This window comes from Danio rerio, chromosome 22 (genome assembly GCF_052040795.2).
Source record: "Danio rerio strain M-AB ecotype USA chromosome 22, GRCz13ab, whole genome shotgun sequence".
In the NCBI taxonomy this organism is placed as follows: domain Eukaryota; kingdom Metazoa; phylum Chordata; class Actinopteri; order Cypriniformes; family Danionidae; genus Danio; species Danio rerio.
Window position 1 is genome coordinate 5,064,100 of NC_141042.1, and position 12,783 is coordinate 5,076,882.

A 12,783-nucleotide genomic window follows, 5' to 3' on the forward strand; every position below is an offset into this window, starting at 1 on the left:
ACCAGCCTGGGAATGGCCAAAACCCCTCTAAAACCAGACTGGTCAACCAGCTAAAACCAGCCAACCAGCCTAGGCTGGTTTAAGCAGGATTTTTCAGCAGGGTAGGTGGAATAGCACTATTTACTGATGTTTTGTTCATTCATTCATTCATTTTCTTGTCGGCTTTGTCCCTTTATTAATCCGGGGTCGCCACAGCGGAATGAACCTCCAACTTATCCAACAAGTTTTTACGCAGCGGATGCCCTTCCAGCCACAACCCATCCCTGGGAAACATCCACACACACATTCACACACACACACATACACTACGGACAATTTAGCCAACCCAACTCACCTGTACCGCATGTCATGGACTATGAGGGAAACCGGAGCACCCACACGAACGTAGGGAGAACATGCAAACTCCACACAGAAACGCCAACTGAGCCAAGGCTCGACCCAGCGACCCAGCAGCACTACCTACTTCGCCACTGCTTCGCCCTGATGTTTTGTTGTTAAACGAAATAAAATCTACATCATCGATGCTGTAAAAAGACCTTATGAAACTGAAAATAGTCACATCCAGCTTATACCGGGAGATTTCAGAGGCTGAACAACACTTCTGTGCAAAACCAAAGACTTTTGAATACACAGGACGTGTCACTCGCATACTTTTGAATGGGGAAAAGTGGTTTGTCGGCTGCACATCCATGATGCCAATCTTCCCTTCCACCACACCCCAAAGGTGCTCTATTGGATTGAGATCTGGAGATTGTGGAGGCCATTTGATTACAGTGAACTCATTGTCATGTTCAAGAAACCAGTCTGAGATGATTCACGCTTTATGACATGGTCCGTTTTCCTGCTGGAAGTAGCCATCAGCAGATGATACACTGTGGTCATAAAGAGATGGACATCCCTGCTGAAAAATCCAGCTTAAACCAGCCTATGCTGGTTGGCTGGCTTTAGCTGGTTGACCAGGCGGGTTTTAGAGGGGTTTTGGCCATTTCCAGGCTGGTTTCCAGCCATTTCCAGCCTGGTCTTAGCTGGTTAGGCTGGAAAATGACCAGCCAAATCCAGCTAAAACCAGCTTGACCAACCTGGTTTAAGCTGGACATAGCTGGTTTTGACTGGGCTCCCAGCCAGGCTAGGCTGGTTAAGCTGGTTTTAGCTGGTCATCTCCCAGCCTGACCAGCTAAAACCAATCTGGAAATGGCTGGAAACCTGCCTGGAAATGGCCAAAACCCCTCTAAAACCAGCGCTTTAAGCTGGTTTTATTCAGTAGGGATGGTCAGCAACAATACTAGGTAGGCTGTGGCAATGACATGATGCTCAATTTGGTACTAATGGGCCCAATGTGTGTCAAGAAAATATCCCTCACACCATTACACCATTAAATGTTTGATATTTATTGTAAAAAGTAACTAATTTAAATTTTTTTCATTTTTTTTCAACCTAATTCGTTAGTTTTAGTTGATCTAAAAAAAAAAAAAACTAAGACATTGCTGCCTATATTGCTCCAATTTTACATTCATGATGATATCAATGAAGTAATGCACTGAATGTTGACCAAAAACACATTGTGCCAGAAAAAAACCTCCGCATGTCTGCAATCATTCTTGTTCTCAGTATCGTCCTCAAAACACGAGCGCGCTTCCACACATGTTGGCTATTATCCGCTGTTGTCCTTGCGGATGATTCAGTTGGAGGAGAATTAACGCTCTCTTTGATAATGATAATCACTCATGAAATGACAGCTAGTGATGATCTCACTCAGAGAAGACCTGAGATCATCCGAGGACAATGACAGACTGGGGAAACAGCCGGTCGTTACGTCTCGCTGCTGTTTTTGATGGTGAAATGCTATGACTGACGCGGTTAGCATTTATGACCAGAGCTCACGTCTGTATTTGGCGCTTCATGTCTGAACAGCTACTCGATGAGTGTGTGTGTGTGTGTGTGTGTTTGTGTGTGTGTGGAGCACATCATGATGAGTGCCATTCAGCTAAAGAGGAATTTTCACTTTATGGTACAAATGATTTTTGAATTAAATAATAATAAAATGTGAGGAAATGAGTCACTAGAAGTCTTTAAAAATGGTTATTGCTGCTAACCCTGCTGAAAAATCCAGCTTAAACCAGCCTAGGCTGGTTGGCTGGTTTTAGAGGGGTTTTGGCCATTTCCAGGCTGGTTTTCAGCCATTTCCAGCCTGGTCTTAGCTGGTCAGGCTGGAAAATGACCAGCTAAATCCAGCTAAAACCAGCTTGACCAGCCTGGTTTAAGCTGGACATAGCTGGTTTTGGCTAGACTCCCAGCCTGGCTTGGCTGGTCAAGCTGGTTTTAGCTGGTCATCTCCCAGCCTGACCAGCTAAGACCAGGCTGGAAATGGCTGAAAACCAGCCTGGAAATGGCCAAAACCCCTCTAAAACCAGCCTGGTCGACCAGCTAAAACCAGCCAACCAGCCTAGGCTGGTTTAAGCTGGATTTTTCTGTAGGGAAAACAACTGATCAACATAGTAATATTACAACTAATATTTAATCTTCTTGTAGCACAAGGTTTTATTATATTAAGTTTTTTTTTTAAATATATATTACATTAAATCTAATTAAATTAGCATGTGGTTGCTTGGGTGATTGGAATGGTATTATGTTGCTATGCAGTAGCTAGGGTATCTAGAATCATTGTAATATGTTGCTATGTGGTTGCAAGGGTGTTTTAACATAAGCCTATGTGGTTACTAAGGTGATTTGAGTGGTCTAAGCATGTTGCTATGCAGTAGGATTTAGTAAGCAAACATGTTTCTATGCAGTACTGTTTGTTTTGTGGTTGCTAGGATGTTCAGAGTGCTTTAGCATGTTGCTATGCTGTTGCTGGGGTGTTTAGAATGGGTTTAAAGTGTTGCTATGTGGTTGCTAGGGTGTTTGGAGGACTCTTAACACCTTGTTATGTAGGTACTGGAGTGTTTTGAGCTTTCTAACATGTTGTTATGCAGTTGCTGGGGTGTTAACGGTTATTTTGAAGTGTTGGTATGTGGTTGCTGGAGTGTTTTGATCTTTTTAACATGCTGCTATGTGGTTGCTGGGGTGTTTAAAATAGTTGTAGAGTTTTGCTATGTGGTTGCTGGAGTGTTAAGACTTATTTTAAAGTGTTGCTATGTAGTTGCTTGGATGTTTAGAATGGTTTTAATGTGTTACTATGTGGTTGCTAAGTTGTTTAGAGGGTTTTTAACACCGTTTTATGTAGTTACTGGGGTATTTTGAGCTTTTTAACATTGTTGCTATGCGGTTGCTAGGGTGTTTAGAGGGCTTTTACCCCCTTGTTACGTGGATACCGGGGTGTTTCGAGCTTTTTAATACCTTGCTGTTGCTGAGGGGTTTAGAATGGTTGTAATGTGTTGCTATGCAGTTGCTTGAGTGTTTAGAGTGATTTTAACACCTTGTTGTGCAATTGTTGCAGTTTCAAGCTTTATAACATGTTACTATGCTGTTGCTAGGGTGTCTAGAATCATTGTAATATGTTGCTATGTGGTTGCAAAGGTGTTTAAACATAAGCTTATGTGGTTACTACGGTGATTTGAGTGGTCTAAGCATGTTGCTATGCAGTAGGATTTAGTAAGCTAACATGTTTCTATGCAGTACCGTTTGTTTTGTGGTTGCTAGGATGTTCAGGGTGCTTTAGCATGTTGCTATGCTGTTGCTGGGGTGTTTAAAATGGGTTTGATGTGTTGCTATGTGGTTGCTGGGGTGTTTGGAGGGCTCTTAACACCTTGTTATGTAGGTACTGGAGTGTTTTGAGCTTTCTAACATGTTGTTATGCGGTTACTGGGGTGTTTACGGTTATTTTAAAGTGTTGCTATGTGGTTGCTGGGGTCTTAAGACATATTTTAAATTGTTACTATGTAGTTGCTTGGATGTTTAGAATGGTTTTAATGTGTTACTATGTGGTTGCTAAGTTTTTGTGTTTAGAGGGCTTTTACCCCCTTGTTACGTGGATACCGGGGTGTTTCGAGCTTTTTAATACCTTGCTGTTGCTGAGGGGTTTAGAATGGTTTTAATGTGTTGCTATGCAGTTGCTAGAGTGTTTAGAGTGATTTTAACACCTTGTTGTGCAATTGCTGGGGTGTTTCAAGCTTTATAACATGTTACTATGCTGTTGCTAGGATGTCCAGAGTGATGATTACATATTGGCATGTGGTTGCTAAGGTGTTTCGAGTGGATTTAAACAAATCTATATGGTAGATGCTGTTAAGAAGGGTTATTATGTTGCTATGTGGTTGCTAGGGTGTTTAAACATGTCACTATATAGTTGTTAATATGCTTAGAATGTTGCAACAAATTTCTATGCAGTTGTTAAGGTGTTTAGAGTATTTTTATGTCGCTATGTAGCAGCGAAGGCGATTCACAGTGGTTTGAATACAATGCTAAGTGGTAGCATTGTTCAGTTATATTATTGACTTGTATATTGGTCATATGCTTCTTTTAGGAACTGGTCTGAAGGTTTTTCAAGATGGCTGCCTATTGACCTGTCCTTCCCCTGAACTGCTGTTCTCACTGTGTGGTAAATAGCTCTCCATTGTCTGTGAGGATTTCAAAGCAGGAAGGACAACAAAGTATTTGTTGTTAAATACAATTACCAGCGTTCCTTGTAAACTCTAAGCAGGGTGAGCTTCTAAACATTAGCTGACTGAGGACAACCTGACCCACGGACAGTTTATTATGCCTCAAATGTAAATATGACGTAACAGGTATTCGAGCTGACGTTAGCTCGCTAATGAATCCCATAAACAGACATCTGTGTGTGATACAGCTCGAGCTAAAAAGACCTAGAAAGAATTTTGCTCAATGCTAACTAAGTTTATACGTAGCCTACTTAACTATCCAATAAACCAGCATTTAACTGTACAGCTGGAGAAATAAGCTTATCTTAGCGATTACTAGGATGGTTGCTAGGTATTTGTAACTAACACTGTTACATGGATGCTAGGGTTCTGCTTAGATGTTTGTTAGCTAGTTGCAAGTTTGCTTGCTATGGTTTTAATATGTCTCTAACTGAATGCTAGGCCTTTCTATGTGGTTACAAGGGGATTCTGGTTGCTAGGCAGTTACTAGAGTGTTTTGTTGGTTGCTATGTTGCTTTGGGTGTTTATAGTCTGTTTAATTATTTGAATTGGTTGCTAGGCAGCTGCATGAGTGTTTTAATTAGTTGCTAGGAAGTTAACGGAATTGTTGGGCTGGTTGCTAGGCAATTTCTTGAGTGTTTTGGGTTGTTTCTAGGCAGTCGCCACAGTATTTTGGGTCATCGTTAAGCTGTTGCTAGAGTCTCTTGGCAGTTGCTAGAGTGTTTATGCTTGATGCTAGGAAGTTGGTAAAATGTTCTAGCTAGTTGCTAGTTTGTTTTCAATTTTTTCAATATGTCTCTGACTGAATGCTAGGACTTTCTATGTGGTTACAAGGGGATTCTGGTTGCTAGGTAGTTACTAGAGTGTTTTGTTTGTTGCTATGTTGCTTTGAGTATTTATTGTCTGTAATGTTTTGAATTGGTTGCTAGGCAGTTGAATGAGTGTTTTAACAAGTTGCTAGGAAGTTAACAGAATTGTTGGGCTGGCTACTAAGCAGTTTTTTAAGTGTTTTGGGTTGTTTCTAGGCAGTCGCTACAGTATTTGGGTCATTGTTAGGCTGTTACTGGAGCCTCTTGGATCGTTGTGCAGTTGCTTGAGTGTGCAGGTTGGTTGCTAGGCAGATGCTATAAAGTTTATGCTTGTTGCTAGGCAGTTGCTAAAATGTTCTAGCGTGTTACTAGGTTACTTTACAGTGTTTCAAGTATGTTCTGGTGTTTAGGATTGGTTGCTATGCAGTTTCATGAGTATTTTAGGTGGTTTCTAAGCAGTTACTAGAAGGTTTCGAATTGGTTGTCAGACCAGTGCTGGATTGTTTTTGGTGGTTGTTAAGCTGTTACTGGAGTTGATTGGTTGCTAGGCAGTTGCTTGGATTTTATGGGTTGTTTCTAGGCAGTTACTTGAGTATTTTGACTAGTTTTTGTGTATTTACTAGAGTGTATATCAGCTGCTAGGCAGTTATTACAGTATTTTGTCTGGTTCCTTGGTAGATACTATAGCGTATTGGCTAGTTGTTAGGCCATCCCTAAAATGTCCTAGCTGGTTGCTAGGTTGCTTTGGGTGTTTAAAGTCTTTTTATGTCCTAGATTTTGATTGTTAGGCAGTTGCTAGAGGGTTTTGGATTAGTTGCCCGGCAGTTGCTAGGTTGTTTTGGCTTGTTGTGAAACTGTTATTGGATTTTTTGGTGGGATTAGTGTTTCGGTTGTACTGCTCAGGTTGGTTGCTATGTAGTTCCTATAGTGTTTTGTCTGGTTGCTAGGCAGTTACTAGAATGTTTTGCTAGGTTGTTTTGGCTCGTCGTTAAGCTGTTACTGGAGTTTATGAATAGACTGCATTCTAGGCAGTTGCCTTATTTTTTTTTTCATTGGTTGCCATGCATTTACTCCAGTGTTTATGTTGGTTGCTATACAGTTGCCACAGTATTTTGTCTGGTTGTTAGGTAGTTACTTGACTGTTTCTGCTGGTTAGGAGGCTGTTTTTGGAGTTTTGGATTGGTTGCTAGGCATTTGCTAGAGTGTTGCTAAAATTTCCTAGCTGGTTGCTATGAGTGATTCCAATCTATTTTATCATTCTGGATTGGTTGCTAGGGTGTTGCTTGAGTTTTATAGGTTGTTTCTAGACAGTCACTTGAGTACTTTGACTGGTTGTTGTGTATTCACTAAAGTGTACATATCAGTTGCTAGGCGTTTAATACAGTATTTTGTCTGGTTGTTAGGCAGATACTAATACTGTATTGGCTGGTTGATAGGCCATCCCTAAAATGTCATAGCTGGTTGTTAGGTTGCTTTGGGTGTTTCCAGTCTGTTTTAATGTTCTAGATTTTGGTTGTTAGGCAGTTGCTAGAGGGTTTTGGCTTGTTGTTAAACTGTTACTGGATTTTTTCAAGGGATTAATTAGTGTTATGGTTGTAGTGTTTAGGTTGGTTGCTAGGCAAGGATTATTGATGGTCTTTAGACTGTGATTTGTGTTAGCTGCTAAGCAGTTGCTAGGTTGCTCTTGGTGTTTCTAGGCTGCTCTAGGTACATATATTTCATATGAACATTGCATTTTTTCAGTACTCTTATATGTTTTGGACCATGAACTTCACCTCCCTGTCCCTGTTTCTCCTCAACACCTCCGCAAGACATTTGGAGCCTCCGCAGAGAGGATAAGACATGGAAATATTTGCACACTATGAGAGGGTGGACCAGTCTGAAAGACCTTCTATTCAAGACGCACTGCATTACATCAGTTTAGATTCAGTCCATATTCATTTACTGATGCAGAACCAAGACCAAAATATGAAAATGATTTGACTCTCTTTTGTCTGCTTGATTTTTTTGTTTGTTTTACAGACAGAAACATTGCTTTGGCGTGATATTATAGGAACATATGTGGCTCTCTGCCGAAGGACTGTTTGTTTTTGTGTTATGCACCAACATTATGAAGTAATCAGCAGAACAGCGAGGCCTTCTGAAACCCTTCACGCCTTGATTGCAACAAAAACAAAAAGACTAAAGTGATATTGCGCCCTCTGCTGAAACTAAAGGAGACATGCAGCCTTTCAAAGGTAATCTGGTTCAGATTAGCATGCGACCATACCCCTCTCACTAGTCTTTGTCTGCATACAGTATAATATGCAGTGTTTCTGAATGGTATTAAGAGTTCATTCATTCATTTTCCTTTGGCTTAGCCCCTTATTCATCAGGGGTTGCCACAGCGGAATGAACCGCCAACTATTTCAGCATATGTTTTACGCAGCGGATGCCCTTCCAGCCGCAACCCCAGTACTGGGAAACATCCATACACACTTATTCACACACTCATACACTACGGCTTCAGTTGATCTAATTCCTCTAGAGCGCATGTGTTTGGACTGTGGGAAAACGGAGCACCCAGAGGAAATCCATGCCAACACAGGGAGAACATGCAAACTCCATACAGAAATGCCAACTTATCTGGCCGGGACTCAAACTAGCGAACTTATTCCTGTGAGGCGACAGTGCTAACCACTGAGCCACCGTGCCACCCTGTTGTAATTTTGTAAATAGTATTGACAGTGTGCATATTTCACAGTACAATAGAAAAGTCAGGCGAATTGCATTATGGGAAATTTAATTTTAAAAACTGCACATTGTGTACTGCCGAATTAGCAGGCCGTGTTCTCTGCCGCCCTGGCATTGTTGTTTTTGGCCCTGATCAGTTTGTCCCCATCCGTCAGATCGCTGGCACTCGGCCAGTTCCCTACTTTATGCCACTCCTGACTCTGTTCACACGTTATTATCTCGCTCTTTCTCAATTAAGACCTTATAAAAAGAGTGTTTGGATGTTTGCATTGTTGATTTTTTTGTATGTTTGGAATGGGGTTTATGCATGGGGACTTTTCATTTTCAATATGCCACCTTAAGTGCTACTGGTGAACTGTCATGCCATTATAAACTCACCACTTTTGAGATCTGGTTTCTTTAAAATCAATGATCTTCACTGCCTTATTGATATACGATATAAAGTAAGTTTCTCACCGGACCATGTTTCGTGCCTTGTCTTTAAAATCCGGAAATTTATTTTACCACAGTATTGTCGATGGAGGTTCCGCACTGGCTTGCTGCTCCTGATGGCGATTGTATTTAACTTTCATCTTGCTTTACACTTGTTTTAACAGCTAAATGTATTTTTAAGTCTATTTAATTCCTTCATGTCATTTTCTTCCACATTTCTGGGGCTGGATCGTGGGGGCAGCAGTCTCAGGAGAGAACCCAAGACGCACCAGACACTTCCTCCTGCTCCTCATGGGGGGATCCTGGGGCATTTCTGGCCAGCCAAGAGACATAGTCCCTCCAGCATGTCCTGGGTCTTCTCCGAGGCCTCCTCCCGGTGAGACATGCCTGGAACGCTTCCCTAGGTAGGCGTCCAGGAGGCATTCAAAACAGTTGCCCGAGCCACCTCAGCTGACTAATTTCAATGTGGATGAGCAGCGGCTATACTCCGAGTTCATCCACCTTATCTTTAAGTGTGTGCCCTGCCACATGAGTGCCACTAGAGGGTGGGGGAGGGGGATATTAGTAGAGGCCCAAACACAATGGTCAGGCTGGAAAATGACTAGCTAAAACCAGCTAAAACTAACTTGACCAGCCTGGTTTAAGCTGGGCATAGCTGGTTTTGGGCTGGTTTTCCAGGCTGGTTTTAGCTGGTCATCTTCCAACCTGACCAGCTAAGACCAGGCTGGAAATGGCTGGAAACCAGCCTGGAAATGGCCAAAACCCCTCTAAAACCAGGCTGGTCAACCAGCTAAAAACAATCCACCATCCTAGGCTGGTTTAAGCTGTAGTTTTCAGCAGGGGTTGGACTGGTTATAAGGTAACTGCTACTAGCGTATTTTGACTTATTGCCAGGTAGTTGTTTAAGTGTTTTGACTGGCTGCTAAGCAGTTTCTAGAGTTGGGTCGCTTTGGTGCTAAGGTGCTTTTGTGTGTTTTGATTGCTGAGTAATTTATTCAACCCAGGCTCATTCTGAAAACGTAGTCTCTAGGACGTTTCTGGAGACCGCGAAATACGTCCTGGGAGGTACGTATTTTTGCAGTTTTTGTTTTCGCGAATCCACGAGAGGCTGCTGTGTGCGAGTTTTCATATCTCAAATTTCTCTTGCGAGTGCCGTTCGCGCCCGCTGTTCTTGAGTAAACCTACCAGAGGTGCTGTCGAGCAACCGTCTCTCTGACTGACTGAATGAGTGGACGACTGACTGGCCGGCCGACCCATCGACTGACCCACCCACTTACTTCCCTAAACCCAACCAACGATTTACAAAAACCGTCCCTCGTCTGATTTTTACCATGTTTTCGGATTTTACCACTTTCTCACCCTGTTATTCATTCGTTCATTATATTTTTTGGATTCTGTTTTTGTCTTACCTTAATCCTGGAACCGCTCTTCCCCGAACTCCAACCCCGTGATCGTGGTAAACTCCTCTCTGCCACTCAAGGCCGCCGACGTACACGACAAGCTAACTACACAAACTGGTTGCGGCGGGAAAGCCCTCCACACGAAGGTAAGCGGTCAGTCTGTAAGCGTGAAAAGGAACGGCGTCACACCGCCCTGTAGCGTTCGCTTAAAAAAATTAAATGTAGCCATACGTACCTCCAGCTACATAATTTGCGGTCTTCAGAAACGTCCACAAGACTACGTTGTCAGAATGACACTGTGTTGAATTTATTAATTAATTTTTTTTGTAGTGGTTCCTAGGAAGTTACTAGACGTCTTTGGATTGACTGGTTGCCAGGTAGTTGGTAGACTGTTTTGGTCAATTGCTAGGTAGCTGTGAGTAGTTTCTAAGGCATGGTTTGAATAGTTGGTAGACACTTTCTAGAGTGCTTTTAAATGGTAACTTGATAATAATAAAGTACTTTGGCTGCGTACTTTAGAGTGTTTTGATTTGGAAAAAGGTTTAAATGGCGTTAATTCAATAAAATGCCATTGATTATTCGGATATCTAGTAAGTAATGCGCTGTAATTTACACCATGAAGCCTTAAATGTCTGACATCATGGGAACTCATATAAATATACAATAAATACATTGTCTACACACCATTAAGGATGTCCTCGGGTTTTCTAATGTTTACACTGGCTTTCAGCAGCGTGTGTTGCATTTGCATTTAATGTGTTCAAGTCTGGGAAAACACACGTCACAAGCCAAATATAATATATGCGATGCATTTTACAAGACTGTCATTAGAGGGAAAATAAACAAGAAAAATGACCCGTGCAAAATATAGATGAAGTGCACGCCCCTGACAATATGCAGAACTGTTCATAATATGTCCAAAAATGATATATAAATATAAATCTAATGACATAACAGTCCAATTGTTTTTGCTGTTTTCTTGCTTTAGACATCATGCTGATTCATTCTGACAGTAGATGCATTGTCAGGAGCCAGACGGACAGGACTGATGTGCATTCCTCTCATAAATGGCTTTATGCAGTAAGTTGGCAGAACTTTATAACACCTGTCAATCATTTTCTTGGCAAGAACACAAAAGAGAAAGAGAAAAAATGCCTCTAAGAGTTTTCCACTTAGCAAAACAACACTCGACTTCACCAGTTGAAAATGATTAAAATGTTACGCATGTTTCAATGTGTTTACTGCGCTCTTAACAGTTAAAACTATATAGCTCCTAATTACTCTAGCATGCATTCACTGCATTCATTAAAATGTCATAGTTTTACTATTAGGATTTTGCATGTGTTTAAATATGAATAATAAACTTAAAAAATTAATAAAAATAAAAGATTATATTTAAAACTAAATTCAAAATATTCTTAGAATTCATTCATTCATTTTCTTGTCGGCTTAGTCCATTTATTAATCCGTGGTCGCCACAGCGGAATGAACCTCCGACTTATCCTGCACTTTTTTACGCAGCAGATGCCCTTCCAGCCGAAACCCATCTCTGGGAAACATCCACACACACACACACACACACACACACACTATGGACAGTTTAGCCTACCCAATTCACCTGTACCGCATGTGTTTGGACTCTGGGGGAAACCGGAGCACCCGGAGGAAACCCACGCGAAGGCAGGGAGAACATGCAAACTCCACACAGAAATGCCAACTGAGCCGAGGTTCGAATGAGCGACCCAGCGACCTTCTTGCTGTGAGGTGACAGCACTACCTACTGCACCACTGTGTCGCCTATTCTTATAATACATGTTATAAAATCTTCTAATATTATTATTAACGTGATCTATTATGGCTAGATGTAGAACAGTCACAATTCAGTTAGTTTTTAGTTAAATGTAATTATTAATTTAGAATAACCTACTTTTTATAAATACAAAAACCTAATTTCTTCATTTATGTTTGACTAAGAAATCTGCATCACACTAATATAATAATATGCTTTTATACACTAATGGGCACTTTGTTCGGTACATTTGCTTGTTAACGCAAATTTTTAATCAGCCAATCACACGGTAGCAGCTCAATGCATTTAGGCATGTAGACGTGGTCAGGACGACCTGCTGCACCGAGCATCAGAATGGGGAAGAAAGGTGATTTAAGTGACTTTAAAAGTGGCATGATTGTTGGTGGCAGACGGGCTGCTCTGAGTATTTCAGAAACTGCTTATCTACTGGGATTTTCATGCACAACCATCTCTAGGGTTTGCAGAGAATGATCTGAAAAAGTGGAAATATCCAGTGAGCGGCAGTTCTGTGGGCGCATCTTTGAGCGCACAACACATCCAACCTTAAAGCAGATGAGCTACACCATTAGAAGACCACAGGAGTGCCACTCCTGTCAGCTAAGAACAGGAAACTGAGGCTACAATTCACACAGGCTCACAGAAACTGGACAACAGAAGATTGGAGAAATGCAGCCTGGTCTGATGAGTCTCAATTTCTGCTGCCACATTCGAATGGTAGGGTCCGAACTTGGCGTCAACTACAGGAAAGCATGGATCCATCCTGCCTTGAATCAACAGTTCAGGCTGATGCTGGTGGTGTAATGTAGTGGGGGAGATTTTCTTGGCACACTTTGGGTCCATTAGCACCAATTGAGCATCATGTCAACACCACAGCCTACCTAAATATTGTTGCTGACCATGTCCATCCCTTTATGACCACAGTGTACCCATCTTCTGATGGCTTCTTCCAGCAGAATCATCTCGTTTCCTAAACATGAGTTCACTGTACTAAAATGGCCTCC

General features: G+C 41.7%; 1 protein-coding gene across 4 annotated transcripts in view; it reads left to right on the forward strand.

Moving 5' to 3' along the window:
• cers4a (ceramide synthase 4a) overlaps nt 1-12,783 on the forward strand; it is a 57,753-nt gene that overhangs the window by 18,279 nt on the left and 26,691 nt on the right. The window contains exons 1-3 of one of the 4 annotated variants that reach the window (XM_087302340.1): nt 7,430-7,644; nt 8,814-8,976; nt 10,961-11,052. In XM_087302340.1, coding sequence (XP_087158466.1) covers nt 11,021-11,052 — 32 coding nt within the window. In that variant the 5' untranslated portion in view covers nt 7,430-7,644; nt 8,814-8,976; nt 10,961-11,020. Of the gene's footprint in view, nt 1-7,429; nt 7,645-8,813; nt 8,977-10,960; nt 11,053-12,783 lie in introns of those variants that run through there. The other 3 variants (XM_087302343.1, XR_015521054.1, XM_087302341.1) reach the window with 3 other exon arrangements.